At 40.9% G+C, this 17,209-nt stretch overlaps 1 protein-coding gene across 1 annotated transcript in view; it reads right to left on the bottom strand.

Moving 5' to 3' along the window:
- Nucleotides 1-17,209, bottom strand: part of CNTNAP2 (contactin associated protein 2) — a 650,026-nt gene that overhangs the window by 206,092 nt on the left and 426,725 nt on the right. The window contains exon 11 of the mRNA XM_053467334.1: nt 2,176-2,282. Within this exon, the coding sequence (XP_053323309.1) occupies nt 2,176-2,282 (107 nt within the window). The remainder of the gene's footprint in view (nt 1-2,175; nt 2,283-17,209) is intronic.

Genomic DNA, 17,209 nt, shown 5'->3' with positions numbered 1-17,209 from the left:
GTCTGTTCCTTTGTTTGCTTTAAAATAAATTACTTCTCATTTTCTGCACGTTACGATATAAACATTTATCAATGACAAGTCCGTGCTATACGTGCTCGGAATATAAATTATTCTATTTTATTTTAATTGTGGGAGAATGTATATTACTGATTACGTTTTATTAGTTGCAGGGTAATGTGATAAGAATTGCAAGGCATTGGCATTCAATGCATGCCTGCTAGTAAAATGCTCCAGAATATTGAGAGATTAAGTGCTCCAGAACTTCCTTGGTATTAAAGATGCTGTTCTTCCTACTCTGTTGAACTCAACACTTACTGTAATATATAAAATTTTGCCTCATTCATAATTATTTGCCAGGAACACTTATTATGGGGCATAAAAGTTGGCATAGCACATTTAAGTACATGGACATACAGAACAACCAAAGCAAATAGTCAATGTTCTTCATACAACTATTAAGCATTTAATATAAACACATATCAAAGGATCTAATACTGGAGACAAGCCCCACTAATTATACAATGCAGAAAGAGACCCCGCCAACTCCATGTCTGACTTTATCAATGCAGTAAGGGAGTACCTGAGAGAGAATCACAAAAGCTAGAGTGTTAACTGTTGATTCCTTTTAGTTTAACCTTTTTGGTTATCAGGCTATCATGGATTGTAGTTAAAGGAGCTCCATAGTCAAAAGGTTGCATTGCCTGGTGGTTTTTCACATTCAGATCACATGATGTGTTCTTGTCCTGTCTTAATTAATTTAGTGGTGTAGACATTATAGCAAACAACTTGCATACACAAGAACCCTAATTTGTCCTAGAGGCAATAGATTTGCAGCTGACTCAACTGTTGAGTTTTAAAAAGTTCTCTTTTATGGCTAAACTCAGAATATAGAGAGTTCAATGTGAAAGAGGAAATAGATATGCAAATGTAAACACAAATATTGTTATATATTCTGTTTCAGTTATGAAAAAGAGTTAGTTAGTATAGGAAAAAGAGCTCACTGGTGATATTGCGTTTAGAATTCTAAATTACTTGGTAAGAATCATAATTCTCAGTTAGTGTATTGTAAGGATATAAATCAATAAAACTATCACCATGATAACAGCTGAGAAATAACAACCATTTCTTAAAAAATTGGATCTGTATATGAAGTAATCACACTAGAAAGTAGAAGTTCGTTGCTCTGAATAAAATTGAGCTGACCATTTGTTTTTCCTTATGAAAACGCCTGCAGCCGGCAATCATGTATGGATAGACAATACTTTTTTTCATCTAGGGGGTAACATAACAACCAGTATTTGTATATAGCGCCTTTCTCCCAGTAGGGCTCAAAGCAGTTTTAACACACACTCATGGAATTCAGGAGCTGAATTATAGATGTTATTATTACCCAACCAATGGTACTCATTTTATCCACCCCAGAAGAGTGAAGGGCTGAGTTGACCCTGGCACGATTGGAACCTACAACCCTAAAGTTAAAGCAGGCACTGTAGTTAGGGCAATTACCAACTGTGATATCACACAAATTTTACTGATGAAATGGGCCCCTTGTTATTAATTAATCATCCTACATCATAGCCATGGTATAATGTATAATGCACCAACCATCATAATGTAAACATGATATCATCAAGCTCACAAAGGAAGTTCTACACCAGACCAGAATATTGTAGATGGATCTGCAGAGAAAGAGAAGTGTAGAAATGCTTCTCTCTCTCTCTCTGTGGATTCTGCAACAAGGCATAGCCTCTCCCCTATTCCTTTAGTCAGGGGAGAGTGTGTTGGCAGAGGCTCTGCACTGTCATGGAATTACTACAGCGTGTGAGAGAGTGTGAATGTGTGAATGACAACATGTCTCCAAATGGAAAAAGGCCTCCGAAATCCGTCTGAACTGAAAGGACAGAAAACATAATTTCTTGTCCAAAATGATTTTTTTCATGTGACCAGCCAATATTCAAACTATTAATTGGACAGAAAAAAAATTGAGCTCACAATAGGAAAAAAGCAGAAAACACACTTTCACAACTAATATGTTTGCAATACTCAACATGTAACCAAAATTACATTTCATTTTCTTTCTAGTAATAAACTTTAGCTTTTGTGTCACACACACACACACACACACACACACAACATGCTTAAAGAGAGACAAGTTCTGAAAATAAATTCACTTACAGTTGTGGCAGGTGGCACCAGTGTACCCTGTTCCTTCACAGTTGCATTTGATGGTGTCCCATGTTTGTGTACACCTGCCGCCATGTTCGCATTGATTGGGCACACATCTGTGAAAAAAACATAACAACCAATATTAGCTTTATACGTGTCCAAATCTCAATCTGTCTCTGTTATACGTCCCACCAAAGGTCACTGACAAGTTTATTCGTTGTGGCAATTAATCCTCATTAGGTCACATTGATTATAATAAATCATGACAGAATATGCCAATTGCACAAAAGATGATGCGTGGCAGGTCCAGTAACAGACATTGGATGCAGGCAGCAAATGAGGACCCTAGCGCATGGTACAGCTCAGATTCTCCAAGCTCCATAATTGGCAAAAACAAGCAGGTAAAGATCAGACTTTAGATTAAATTAGAACATGAAACAGATACTTTCATATACTGGTCCAGTGCAGTGTTTTTGCCCTATGTTTATCACATATCATGAAGCCGTAGCAGCACACAGAGACATTACAATGAATTTCTAAGGCTACTTCTCATCAGTAAATGTGTAATGAGGTGGCGATGTGCCTGCTGGCTTCGACAGAAGATAATCAGCATTCATTGCAAAGCATGAGCATTCGACTAAGGAAAAAAAAAAGACATTAAACAGCAAATCTTGTAACAGAAGTTGGAATGATCCAATCTATGCTATTTTATCCCCTCTGAATCTTATTCTTGCCAGCCTGAGGCATGGTCTTTTTATGGGAAATAAAAATATATTAAAAAAAGACATGAATAAAAAAAAAGACAATACATGGTTAAAATGATGAGATATATTAAAATATTAATATTGGTAAGTGTCGGCACATGCAGACGGTTCCCAGAGATGATGATAGTAATAATGTGTTTGGCCTTTTTGAAAATATTGAGTCTGCTCAGAATGCCTTGCCGTGCTTGCAAGCAATGTCATGACGTCCAGATATTATTTGCTTAACTCTGTTATATGAGGAGTGACAGCTTAGCCTATGTTATTACCCCACACTCATAATGAATGTGTTTTTAAATTTGATAAATTTAAAGTGAAACATGCTACATCGCAGGGTAGATTATTTAAGACGTAGTTTGAGTAATTTACTTTTTTTGCATTATGAGTTTTGGCGCATGCCTTTAAGCTCTACAGCATATTAGTAGTTACATGAAGATAGCACATTATATATACCACAGCTAGATCATACAGCTTTAGCATTCTTTGCAATCGCATGCCTGGTTTCATAAAGAAAAGACATGTATAAACACATGTATAAACATATCTGGGGCCTTTCTCTGGGTAAAGTGCTGCTTCTCCAGAAGATTTTTAAATCTTTGGGTAGGTAGCGGTGTTTGGTCATGCCCTTGCCCATCCAAGATCGACCTATTCTCCTTGGACTAAAGCATGTCCAGGCCTTCCACTCAGGGTGACCACATCGGCCATGTTTTCCAGGACAAGAATACGTTTTTCATATTGATGACCAGCCTAGATTAAATTCTGCCCTGCAGTATGCGGGATGTATAGACTTATGGAAGGGAACCAATTAGCACTTTATCTGGTCTGGTCAGCAATATGTATAAATTATATGTGTCCTGGAAAACATTGCTGATGTGGTCACCCTACTTCCACCACAAGCAGTTAGTCCTACCTAGTGAAGAGTGGAATGTTTTGATAGCCAGTCCTAGGAAGTTCTCATTTTGTTTATGAATGAATATATAACTTGGCTTTTGCTTAAAGTGTCATCAAAACTAGGCATTGAACAAAATTCAACATGCTCAATTGGAGAAGCAGGGCAGCATGGACAAAATCCAGTTCTGGACTAAGCCACAAGAGTACACTATACCATATGTAAGTGCACTCCTAGCGCAAGTGGACTTCCATGGAACACATAGTCATGACATTTGATGCACATTTGTTTCCCATACTTCTTTAAAGAAGACTGTATTGAATGCCTCCTATTAGCCTAAGTGGGACTTCACTGTCATTGCTTTAAAAGACTTGGTTACATGTGCACAGTTTACATGTAAAGCTATTATCTCCAAGCAATGTAGCAATATACAATATGTGAATGTGGCAGACGGAAGGCAGACTACATAGCAAAATATTAAACATTTAAATATAGGGGAATATCTATAAATTAATAAACTTTTACATTTCATCTCAGATTTGGCAGTGTCCCCTTAAATAAAGAAACTTTTAGAATCAGAATGATATTACAAAATGTAAAAATGACCCAACCTTAGAGAAAGAACTGAAACACACAAACACATATATAAATGACAATTAAGAACAGTAAAATTATTAAAATGGAATGTTTCATATTTTCTGTGAATGTTTTGTCTAAACTACCCATCTTCTTTACCGATGTGAGTGCACTAGAGATTCAATTATTGTGTTTTATGTATTGTGATGGTCCAGAGGAAAAGCTTTTGTCTGGATTTTGACTATATAATTATCCATGCTTAGGGGGTGAAGAGTATTGAGAACAGTACAAGCCTGGAAGGAAATCAAATTGTTTGTATAATGTGGCCTTTGGGAAAGAGGTTGTTATCAAGATTTTGAAAATAATTGTGATTACCTCTAAGATGTTTATTATCCAGGGTCTCATTATATCATCCATTTACCTGGACAATCATCTCTTTCAGAGCTGGATCAAGAAACATCAATGGAAGCTACAAGGCGCAACCTACAAAAATGGTACTTATGTATTCCATTTTACATTTTATGAGTCAGTATGCAAACACTGCAAATTGTGTAATATTTCCAGGGCTGCAAAAATAATAATTAACGGAAAGGGAAAATGATTTTAATTTTAAAGGTGCTGTTCCATTATTTGCTCTCTCTAGTATACTTAGCATATAAACCTTAGCTGTCGTCATTCTTTTCCTCTGAAAAACACATCAAGAAATACATAAAAAACATTTAAAAATATTTTTTTTCAGTTTCTATAGCAACAACCTGTCATTGCTTGCTTTTGTATGACATAACGAGTGTTCCTGGTAAAGCCTGAATGGGACAATATTTTACATGAGTAATGAATTGTCAACAGCACTAGCGAAGCGTCTAATGTTGCATTTAGTGAAACTATTAAGCGTAGATAGAACAACACCTTAACTGCCATCAGGGTGAATGGAAATTTTTAAGTAGAAATCTAAATATTGGTGTATTTGTGGAAGATATAGTCAAGAGAAAATTTTAACAAAAAGTTCAGATTTTATATGGAGGGACATAGGGAGGATAAAGGCTATGCATGTGGAAAACATGGTGTTGTATGGACAAAATATACATAGCATCACTTGGGGGTGGAGAGGTCTACAGTTATGCCATGCACATCTGACTCTCTTTGTATCCCTAAGAAGTCAGGTTTCTAACATAAACCCAAACTACTTTGGGAAGAATCTGTCTCTGTTTCCATGTATTTACTAGTAATAGAGAGTTTATGGGCAGTTTTCCTCATCTTTACATTTTGTAATGGGTGGTAGACAAATGAAACAGCCTCCCATCAGAACTGGTAGCGGCTAATATAGTAAGGAATTTTAAACATGCATGGGATATAGGCATAAATCTATCCCGAATCAAAGTCAATATCAATCACTCATTAGAATCCTTACATCAAATTTTATGTTTATAGGTTTGTAGTTCAATACACTTAAACAGATGTTATTTATATGTATTAGAAACCCACCTTATGATTATTATTCCCATTAACTAAGTTACTCGGTGACAAATGACAGCTCTGGCTGTAAAAATATGGCAAAAGTAATTGACAAAATTGTTCTACTAGCTCTGATACAGCGTCTTCTTATTTAAGTTTCTAAAAAAACAATATATTAGAAGAGTCCTTTTGTAGCCATTGCTCTAAGGACCAAATATTATCCATACAAAAACCAACAACCATATCAATAATACATTTTTCTGTTAAATGTATAACTTTCTATAGATTTCTATAGCATGCACTTAAATGTGTAGCTACAACTCCCAAATGCATCTGTTTATGAGGAACCTTATCATTGTAAGAACCTAATGTCCCTCTCTGTGTGTTACGGTGTTTTACAGCCCTAAAAGTCACAATAATGTGTACTTTAGCAACAAAAAAGTGCTTAAATGTGCTTTAATCGTGTGTATGCCAAAGTGTGGGGCTATCACAAACATTAAAACAAGAGAATGGTATAAATCAAGGAGAATCCGTGCTGACTGGATGGGTCAAATAGCTGAAATTGTCTATTAATTCTGTTGTACATGATAATAGTATTAGCGCCAGAAGGGTAAGCAATATGTGCCCAGCGGGCTGATTTTATATCTAAAACTTCTGGCGATTCCCTGGGTATGATCATGCCCAGTCATTGAAAGGATTTTCACATCCATTTTCTTATTTAACCAGGAACCCTCTCATTCTTCCGCAGCTGTACTTTTCAAGCTGTTTCACACATGCAGCGTGGAAAGCTGTTTTTTTTTTAATGAAAATAAAATCAGATTCTTAGTGAAGCAAAACAAATATGTGAAATCAGTGCCTCATTGCATTCAATCCTATCTCGGGAAGTACTCATTCCTTTTCAGATGTGACGCAAAGCTATTTCTCACCGTGAAGAACTGCAGAGTGTTATTTATAATGTGCAGTCACTAATGAAATATTCAATGACATTTACCTCAGCAAAGTTTTTCTGTAGCAAATGAAAACAAATGAAAACGAACCATAGCAGCCAGCTGTTTGTGTCGGTGACACATTCATGCGGCGCTACACCAAACTGCACGTTTTTCAAAGAATGAAAGACACACACACATGTAAATAAATAAAACAGTGTTAAAAAATATTATGTTTTTCTACAACTGTTTTCCTAACAGTATAGTGTTGTCTTTTATCTCACTGCAAGTGGCAAGTGTTGCACTGTTTTACTAAGTACTGTACTTGTTTTGTATATTTGTACTTATTCTTATCCTCTCTGATTCTGCTCAGGAGACACGCAGCCACCTATCTGGGTGCTGACATTATCGGTTGCCTTGGGACCAGACTGGCTGTAGGCATGTCCTAGGGTACTCTTAATTACCTTGGGGAAAGCCACGTGTTTAGACACCTTTGGATTCTGTGATTTGTGTCACTAGCCCAAAGTTCTGTACCCTGATGTTGGGCTTGAGGCTAACCATGGGTGATTCATCACCACCCTTACCACCGGATGGACCTCAGGTTTAAATATATTTAAAACTCCACCAGGTTGTTCATGTTACTGGCAGTAAGTCTGATATTGGATCTTCTGAGTATATTCCTCCCTAAATTATTTGCCATCCATAATATACAAGTAGATTTTGAACCCTTACATAACAGTGTCTATAGTATTACTGGTATTAATGACCCTAGTGAATATTGGCTTATAATCTTTAGGTAATTCTAGCCAAGTCCAGTATCGACTTAAAGCAGATCTGCAAATTTTCCAAATTGTTTGCACACCAAATGAACCCGCCTTATGAGTATACCATGACAAAAGTAATCTTAAATTCATTCTCATGATTTGCATGACTATTTATGCCATCAGGCCCAGACTGGCCATCTGGCTCATCCAATGCCCAGCCACATGCAGCATGAGCATAAAAACGTAGCATGCAGCCGTTGCACGGTTAGGCGTCCACTGGCCTTAAAGTTCCAGGGCCACCCCATCATTACCAGTCCTGCCGCCTATTATCTTATATATGCTCACTGGTTAAGTTGCTGATTGATGTTGACTGGTTCAGAGAAAGTAGGTGAGAAAAAGGGAGAGAACATCAGGATAGAAAACTCAGCTTCCATTTCCTCAGAATTCAATTACACCGTTATAAAGAAAGCCCAAGCTTTGGGTAGTTTTAATTAACAATATGAATTATGCCAAAAGCTGTGCTAGATACACTTCACCTCTAAACTAACAACAGGAACAAATATATTTCAGCACGTACAGTCTGTTTCTGGAAAGCAAGTATATTATATATATACTATGCATACGTTCTAATGTGGTGAATACATCAACAGCTAGCGTACACATACAGTTTGATATGTAGAGCTTAAAATGTGTAATACTAATAAATAAATAGCCCATAATGTGTATTATTTGTTTTTGCAGGAGCCTGGAATGAAATTTTATACCCATAGCAATTCTAACCAGCGTAAATGAATTCAAGAATAAAATTGATATACACGAAGGAATGCTTGACTTATCTTTACTGTTGTGTCTGGTTGACTGCTTGTTAGATGTCCTGCATTTATTTGTACCTTTGCAAATTGTAAAATAATACGCATTTTATTTCTAAGCTAATGCATTTTAGCAAGGATGCCCCAGTGAATTAAAGTCTGTGGTGCATTGCGGATACGTGTTAATATATATACACATTTACAATTTACAGCTCATTATCCCAATTATTTCCACTGTACATGAAATGATTCTGTACACCTACAAACATAAACAATTAATTTCTTTGGCAACACCTGTGCTGGCAATTTCTTAAAATTGACACTTTATTCATGAATTGGTAAGCTTCGAATATTTGGAGGCGACATAGTAAGCATAAATGTATTTCTGGCCTCCAAAAGTATTTGTGTATGCTTAAAAAAGGAATTCAAATTAATTGGGTTCAATATGCATGTAATTGTTCTTTTGTACCAAGTTTGTAGCGTAGCCATTTGAATATATTTTTTAAATTATGGAACACTCTGCATGTCGAAGGGCAAATGCTTTACTTAAATAGAATTTTAATATAATGAGCTGTATAAAACATTCACTCTTGTTAAAATGCATTCTTAGAACAGATGGAATAAGCGTTTCTATGTAGCCTCCGGGGAGAGATGTCTCGCTCCAACATTTTCCCTCACAGTTTTGGCCACTGTTTTTGGCTAGCTCCAACCCTCTACTCAGTTTTCCCACCATTGCGACTTCTGAGAGGCCCTAGTTCCTGGTTGTGAGAATACCTTTTCAAGGTGTTATATTATCAGTCAAAACTATATACTGGCTGGTCATTTACTATAGTAAATGATAAATAGCTGTTATCTTAACACAATTTGGTGTAGTTTAGCAATCAAGGTACTAAATTTCTAACTCAAAATAGGCCTAACCAGATTACCGGACCAATGTCCAGTTGAGGCGTGGCCAGTACCCTTCCACGTACCTCCATTACCACACATGCAGCAGATTGTGCATTTTAGTGTGCAGAACCCCAGTAGATTCACGTGTCTGCATTCAAACCGAGTAAACCTATTCTAACCCCTGCTCCTTCTAAAACTAAATACAAGCCAAATTGCCTGCTTCTGATTATGATAAAGCAAACAGCAAGTGAAGCAACATGAATTCATAAAACCACCTGCTTTTACCTTCCTTCATACTTCACCTGCACTTACTGATGCATAAGGCATAAATAATACTCTACTCGGGGCATGGGAAGTGCATATATTATTTATTAACCTGACACCGCTGTGCTTTGTTCAGCATTAAACCATTTTGTTTCTTTAATGGAATGACCTTCCTGGCTGTCATGCACTAAGCAAGAGGCATGCTTTGCTTGTCTATTGACTGTAACAAAGCAAATTCGGATAACATCACTTCTGTTGAGCCAGGTTAGAAAGGAGTTGTCAGAAGATTTTAAATTGCCTTAGAAGAGAACATTGAACATTGAATGGAAAAACATACTGAGCTACATGTTTGTGCTGAACGAAACAACCAGATATTTAAGGCGGGTGTTAGTTTTCTAGTTGAAGGTCAGAAATCAGAAGACAAAGAAAAGCAAGTAGTATACTGAAAATAAACATCATGTTGCAATATGTGGTCTAAATACACCAGTGTGTGAACATTATTTTCCAGTGGCAGATGTCTATCGAATATTTCTTCTTTAGAGCAACAGCTTAAGGTTGCAGAAAACATGCTGTATATATACGGTGTGTGTATATATATATATATATATATATATATATATATATATACATACAGTATCTCACATTTTTGTAAGTATTTTATTATATCTTTTCATGTGACAACACTGAAGAAATGACACTCTGCTACAATGTAAATTAGTGAGTGTACAACCTGTATAACACTGTAAATTTGATGTCCCCTCAAAAAAGGTTATTAAACCTCTAAGTGGAAATGTCCAAATTGGGCCCAAATGTCAATATTTTGTGTGGCAACCATTATTTTCTAGCACTGCCTTAACCCTCTTGGGCATGGAGTTCACCAGAGCTTCACAGGTTGCCACTGGAGTCCTCTTACACTCCTCCATGACGACATCACGGAGCTGGTGGATGTTAGAGACCTTGCAATTCCCCACCTTCCGTTTGAGGATGCCCCACAGATGCTCAATAGGGTTTAGGTCTGGAGACATGCTTGGTCAGTGCATCACCTTTACCCTCAGCTTCTTTAGCAAGACAGTGGTCGTCTTGGAGGTCGTCATTATGTTGGAATACTGCCCTGCGGCCCAGTCTCCGAAGGGAGGGGATCATGCTCTGCTTCAGTATGTCACAGTACATGTTGGCATTCATGGTTCCTTCAATGAACTGTAACTCCCCAGTGCCGGCAGCACTCATGCAGGCCCAGACCATGACACTCCCACCACCATGCTTCACTGTAGGCAAGACACACTTGTCTTTGTACTCCTCACCTGGTTGCCGCCACACACGCTTGACACCATCTGAACCAAATAAGTTTATCTTGGTCTCATGGGACCACAGGATGTGGTTCCAGTAATACATGTCTTTTGTCTGCTTTTCTTCAGCAAACTGTTTGCTGGCTTTCTTGTATCATTTCTTGCATCATCTTTAGAAGAGGCTTCCTTCTGGGACAACAGCCATGCAGACCAATTTGATGCAGTGTGTGGCTTATGGTCTGAGCACTGACAGGCGGACCCCCCACCCCTTCAACCTCTGCAGCAATTCTGGCAGCACTCATTCCCAAAGACAACCTTGGTCGACCATGGCGAGGCCTGTTCTGAGTGGAACCTGTCCTGTGTTTGTTTCCTGCCCTTTCGTTTCAGACAAATTCTATGTCACGCTCTTTCTCACTCTCTCTCATATTTTGCCTCTTCAATGTTCTTTATTCTCTGAGGATGCGCTTTTCACGGCGATCCACTTAGTTACCCTGGCCTCAAAGAGCATTTCCACATCAACGATTGCCTTCTAAGCTTAAATGGTGTCGCTTAAATGCCTCAATAGTGAGGCATTCATCAACACGGAAATCCCAGCCCAGGGCACACTGTGACCTCTCGGGAGGAGATTAGTAAAATAAATTAAAAAAATAAATAGTTAAAAAAAATGGTAACATGTAAAAATAATTTACCACTGATATCACCATAAGGAGAACCATCCAGTTCCAACAAAAATATAAATATAAAAAAGTGAGGGGGTTTATAAACAAGTCCTAAAATTAGCACAAAACTTCTCGCATGGAAAGAGTTAAAATACCAGCATTTGAAATACCCTGGAGTGTCTAGTTTTCAAACATATATGGTTTGATGAGGTAAATAGAAATAGCACATGGGGCAGTATGACTATATTTGAAAAAAATGGTTTTGAAATAGCAAAATGCTACTATATGTCCAAAAAAAAACGTACAAAGATTGGGTATTTCTAAACTCAGGACAAATATTATAATCTATTTAGCATGTTTCATTAGCTTTTTTTCTCAATTTTTCATCTGAAAAAAAACAAAACAATATATAACTTGTGTGGGTACAGTAAATGATAATGTTAAAACAGCTATTGTCATGAAGGGTGCAGTAGCTGGGCCAAATGGTTCTTATCTGCCATCAAGTTTCTATGTTCAGTTGGCAATGATTTTACAGAATATGTCTGAACACCTTAGCTTAAGAGTGACTTCATCATTTAAATGTAATTAGTGTGACAGACCCACCTGCGTTTGAGATGAGAATATCATGCAATGCTTTAAGTTACAGATTGAGTCTAACAATCGACTTCTTAATTGAACAATGTAATGGTCCTTCATAAAGTTAAATGAGAGCCTTCAAGACCCTCACAGATATTTTTATTCCAGTACTGAAGTGTTCTTCAATTGAAGATATTTTTAAAGGCTCATACTTAGAATTTATAAATAAGTAATATGTAAATTTTTTGAGAGCTCTTATTAATTAAAAACGTATATTCTTTTAAGACAGAAAAATGCATGGAAATATGAAATGTGAGGCAAAATAAAAAAAATTTCAGTGTATTCTGATTTATGTTTTAAAGGGGCAATAACACCTTTTATTTCTAAGTGGTGAGTAATTGAGACTATATTTGCCGCTGTGAATACATTGAAAATCTTAGAATTAAAATAGAAAGTCCATTCTATAAATTGAAAAAAAAGAAAAAAAAAAACACATCTTGGAAAGAAAATGTATTATTTATAACGATCTATTTAGACAAAGAGAGACAAAGTTAACTACTTAGTCATCAAACACATCTGAAGGCGCCTACATAGACTATAAATGCATTATTATGCGATACACGGGGATGACTTGACCCACCTTTATTATTATCCTGAATATTATTATTCTTTAATATATATCTTATATTATAACTGAAATATTTTAAATTAGTGGCAACCTCATTCTTTTCATTACTGTCCGTACAGAGAGCAGAGCACTGGAATATCTGGTCTATAAGACCTAGATATCATGTTATTGCCAGTATCTCATTTAATGTGTCTGATTAAACAAGTTACTGTGAATATTAGAATGGCAAATGTAAGGAAAAACAGCAAGAATAATACGTGATTCAGGGCATGGTTGTTACATTTACATGGTGTGGGAAATTATTAAACTACAAATTGCAGGACTGCTCTGATAAATAATTCTTTTACACATACCCCAAATTGAAATTTTCCTGAAATAAATTATAATAGAATGAAATGGTTAAGCGGCAGAATTCTGCATTTTAAAAGAAGAAAACAAACAGGTGGTTTACTAGATAATATTTAATAACAGTTTTGAGCGTTTGATTCTAGGCTCATGTCAAGTCAATAATTTTAGTTCTGCTGACAAAAAGCATAAAAAAATGTTTGAGGTTAAGTTATAAATGTATGTATATGTGTATATATATATATATATATATATATGTCACGGCACAGCGTACAGAGGAGACTCCGTAGTCAGGTAGGACTGCAGGGATGGTCCAGAGAGCCGAGGTCAGGATACCGGAGAGCAGGAAAAACGAGGAGCAAGCCGAGGTCAGGATACCGGAGAGCAGGATAAACGAGGAGCAAGCCGAGGTCAGGATACCAGAGATCAGAATAGTCAAAAACAAGCCGAGGTCAAAAACAGGAATCAAGCAGAGGAACGCTATCTGGGTGCTAGCACAGGGCATAGACGACCATCAGAAGGCAAGGTCTTAGTGTTCTGAAGTCTCTTAAGTAGGCACAGGAAGTTAGGCACTAATTGGAGATCTCCCGCCAAAATTTCAAAGTGCCGTTACGTCACTTCCTGCGCGGCCATCTTGTGGTTGGCGATTGCGTAATCGTCCTATATAAGCAGGTGCAGTTTCCTCGGCCGCCACTAGGTGGCGTGAAGAAGAACGCGTCCGGACACCAGAGCTGGACCTGTGAAGCTGCTGGGAACGCGACGTGGAAGAGGTAAGTTCCCCTTCCATCTGCAGCGGCTGTCTCTGCTGCGCAGAAGCGGGGGGTCTCCCCCTTCTCCGCGGCGGCTGCGCCTGCCCTGCAGAAGCGGGGGGTCTCCCCCTTCTCCGCGGCGGCTGCGCCTGCCCTGCAGAAGCGGGGGGTCTCCCCCTTCTCCGCGGCGGCTGCGCCTGCCCTGCAGAAGCGGGGGGTCTCCCCCTTCTCCGCGGCGGCCGCGTCTGCTGTGCAGAAGTGGGGGGTCTCCCCCTTCTGCGCGGGGACCGAGGTTGCCGTGCGGGAGCAGGGGGTCTTCCCCTACCTCGCGGCGGCTGCTGCTGCCGTTCAGAAGCGGGGGGTCTCCCTCTTCTTCGCGGCAGCTGCGGCTGCCGGACCGAAGCGGGGGGTCTCCCCCTGCCTCGCGGCGGTTGCTGTTGCCGGCCGGGGGACCCAGCGGGTCTCCCTGCCGGTGGTGTGACAGTACCCCTCCTTAAAGGGGCGACCTCAGGGCGACCCCTGCCCGAACCACGCTGCCTCTTAGCATGGAATGCACGCACGAGATGAGGGGCGTGGAAGCGAGCTTCAGGAACCCAGGAACGATCCTCTGGGCCATGTCCTCTCCAATGAACAAGATACTGAAGACTCCCTTGTTGTCTGCGACAGTCCAGGATGGCTTGAGGAATACGCCCCGAAGTCCCCGCGACAGGGGGTCTAGTAGAAAAACGGTTGCAGACCAGTGGCTTCAATAGGGAGACATGAAAGACTCGAGGGATACGGAGTGTCCTAGGCAGAGAAAGTTCGTAGGCAACAGGATTCACCCGACGGACGATCGAAAAGGGACCGATGAAACGCGGTGCCAGCTTCATGCTGGGCACGCGGAGTCGCAGGTATCTCGTAGACAACCAAACGCGGTCCCCCGGAGAATACGCAGGAGTACCGGAACGTCTCTTGTTGGCTTGGAGTTCCTGTCGTCTACCAGCCAGTTCCAGAGTTCTCTGCACCGAAGCCCAGGTGGACTGTATATTAGTCAGTCGTTCCTCCAAAGCAGGATCAGTAGAATTCGGAAAGGCTCCAGGGAAGGGTTGCGGATGAAGACCGTAGACACAATAGAAGGCGGACTCTCCCGTAGACTCCTGTACCGCATTGTTCCGAGCAAACTCTGCCAAAGGAAGCAGGTCAACCCAATCATCCTGATGTTGGTTGATGAAAATGCGCAGATATTGTTCAAGGTGCTGGTTAGCCCTCTCTGCAGCGCCGTTAGACTGTGGGTGATAGGCCGATGAAAACGCTAGTGTAACACCCAATGCCCTCGTGAACTCGCGCCAAAAACGTGCAATAAATTGGGTACCGCGGTCGGAGACGATCTCGGTGGGTACTCCATGAAGACGGACTATCTCCCGCAAGAATATGTCCGCCAATACTGATGCCGTGGGAAGTTTCCTCAAAGGTATCATGTGCGCCATCTTTGAAAAACGATCAATGATCATCAGAATCACGGTATGCCCCTTAGAGTTGGGCAAGTCCACTATAAAGTCCATGGCAAGGTGAGTCCAAGGCCTTGAAGGACGGGGCAATGGGTGAAGCAACCCGGCAGGGTGTCTCCTGGAGGACTTATTGGCGGCGCACTTGAGACAGGAGCGGACAAACAGGGCAGTATCCTTAGTCCATTCTGGCCACCAAAATGTCCTCGAAACAAGGTCCTTGGTACGTGCTAGCCCAGGGTGGCCGGCGGTTCTGGACCCATGGGACAGGCGAAGCACGCGGGTACGGAGGTGCGCGGGAACAAACAGTCTCCCAGCTGGCAAGGAGGCTGGAGCTCGGGCTTGAAAACCAGCGATCCGGTCAAGCAAGGGAGTTCGGCAACAAGTATGTAGAGCCGCCAGGACCTTGGTAGCAGGTATGATGGGTTCGGGCGCACGACCCTCCTCCTCGGGGGACACATGCATACGGGAGAGAGCGTCCGCCTTGACGTTCTTGGAGCCTGGACGATAGGTCAGGACAAACGAGAAGCGGGAAAGAAACAAGGCCCATCTGGCCTGCCGGGGATTCAGGCACTTGGCAGTCTCTATATACTGAAGATTCTTATGATCTGTCAGAATCAGCGTGGGAATAGGAACACCCTCCAGAAGATGACGCCACTCTTCCAGCGCGAGGATGACAGCCAGAAGTTCCTTGTTTCCCACATCATAGTTCCTCTCCGCCGGGGAGAATCTCCTGGAGAAGTACCCGCAAGGATGGAGAGGACCACTATAGGAAGCCCTCTGTGAAAGCACAGCCCCGACTCCAGACTCAGATGCATCGACCTCCAAAACAAACGGTAACCGAGGATCAGGATGACGTAACACAGGCGCGGTGGTAAACTTGGTCTTGAGTCGGGAAAAAGCGGAAATGGCTTCGGGAGACCACTCCAGGGTATTGGCCCCTTTCTTAGTAAGGGCCGTCAGGGGAGCAGCGACCTTGGAGTAGTCACGGATGAAACGTCTATAATAATTAGCAAACCCCAAAAAACGCTGTAGGGGTTTGAGGCCCAGTGGTTGAGGCCAGTCTCTGATGGCCTGCACCTTGGATGGGTCCATCTCAAAGCCTGAGGGCGTAATAACGTATCCAAGAAATATCACCCTCTGGATCTCAAATTCGCACTTCTCAAGTTTAGCGTATAGTCCATGGAGCCGTAGTCGGGACAAAACGCGCTTAACATGGGTGCGGTGTGACTGCAAATCGGAAGAGTATATCAGAATGTCGTCGAGGTACACCACCACAAACTGTTGAAGGAAGTCTCGAAGGCAGTCATTAATGAACTCCTGGAAGACCGCCGGGGCGTTGCATAGCCCAAATGGCATAACGGTATATTCATAGTGTCCTGAACGAGTATTGAAGGCGGTCTTCCATTCATCGTCAGCACGGATTCGGACAAGATTGTACGCTCCCCGGAGATCCAGCTTGGTGTAGATAGTAGCCCCACGTAGCCTGTCGAAAAGTTCGGAAATCAGTGGAATAGGGTAAGTGTTACGCCTGGTAATCTTGTTCAGGCCCCGATAATCGATGCATGGACGAAGCTCCCCATTCTTCTTTTTCACGAAGAAGAACCCTGCGCCAGCGGGTGATACAGACCGGCGGATAAATCCTCGGCGAAGATTCTCCTCTATGTACGATTCCATAGCTTGGGTCTCCGGAATGGAGAGTGGGTAAACCCGCCCCCGGGGTGGCATGGTCCCCGGAAGCAAGTCAATCGGGCAATCATACGGTCTGTGTGGTGGTAGTTTCTCAGCCTCTTTCTTATCAAATACGTCCGCGAAGTCCTGGTACTGTTTCGGCAGGGAAGAGGCCTCCCTCGAAGAGGCTGTAACCGTGGCAAGCTTTAGAGGAGTGAGGCAATGTGCCTTACAGGACGCACTCCAGGACGTGATCTGAGTCGTAGTCCAATCAATAACAGGATTATGTACCTGTAGCCACGGAAATCCCAATATA

Source organism: Spea bombifrons, chromosome 5 (assembly GCF_027358695.1).
Source record: "Spea bombifrons isolate aSpeBom1 chromosome 5, aSpeBom1.2.pri, whole genome shotgun sequence".
Taxonomy (NCBI): domain Eukaryota; kingdom Metazoa; phylum Chordata; class Amphibia; order Anura; family Pelobatidae; genus Spea; species Spea bombifrons.
This window is presented reverse-complemented; position numbering and strand designations above follow the sequence as displayed.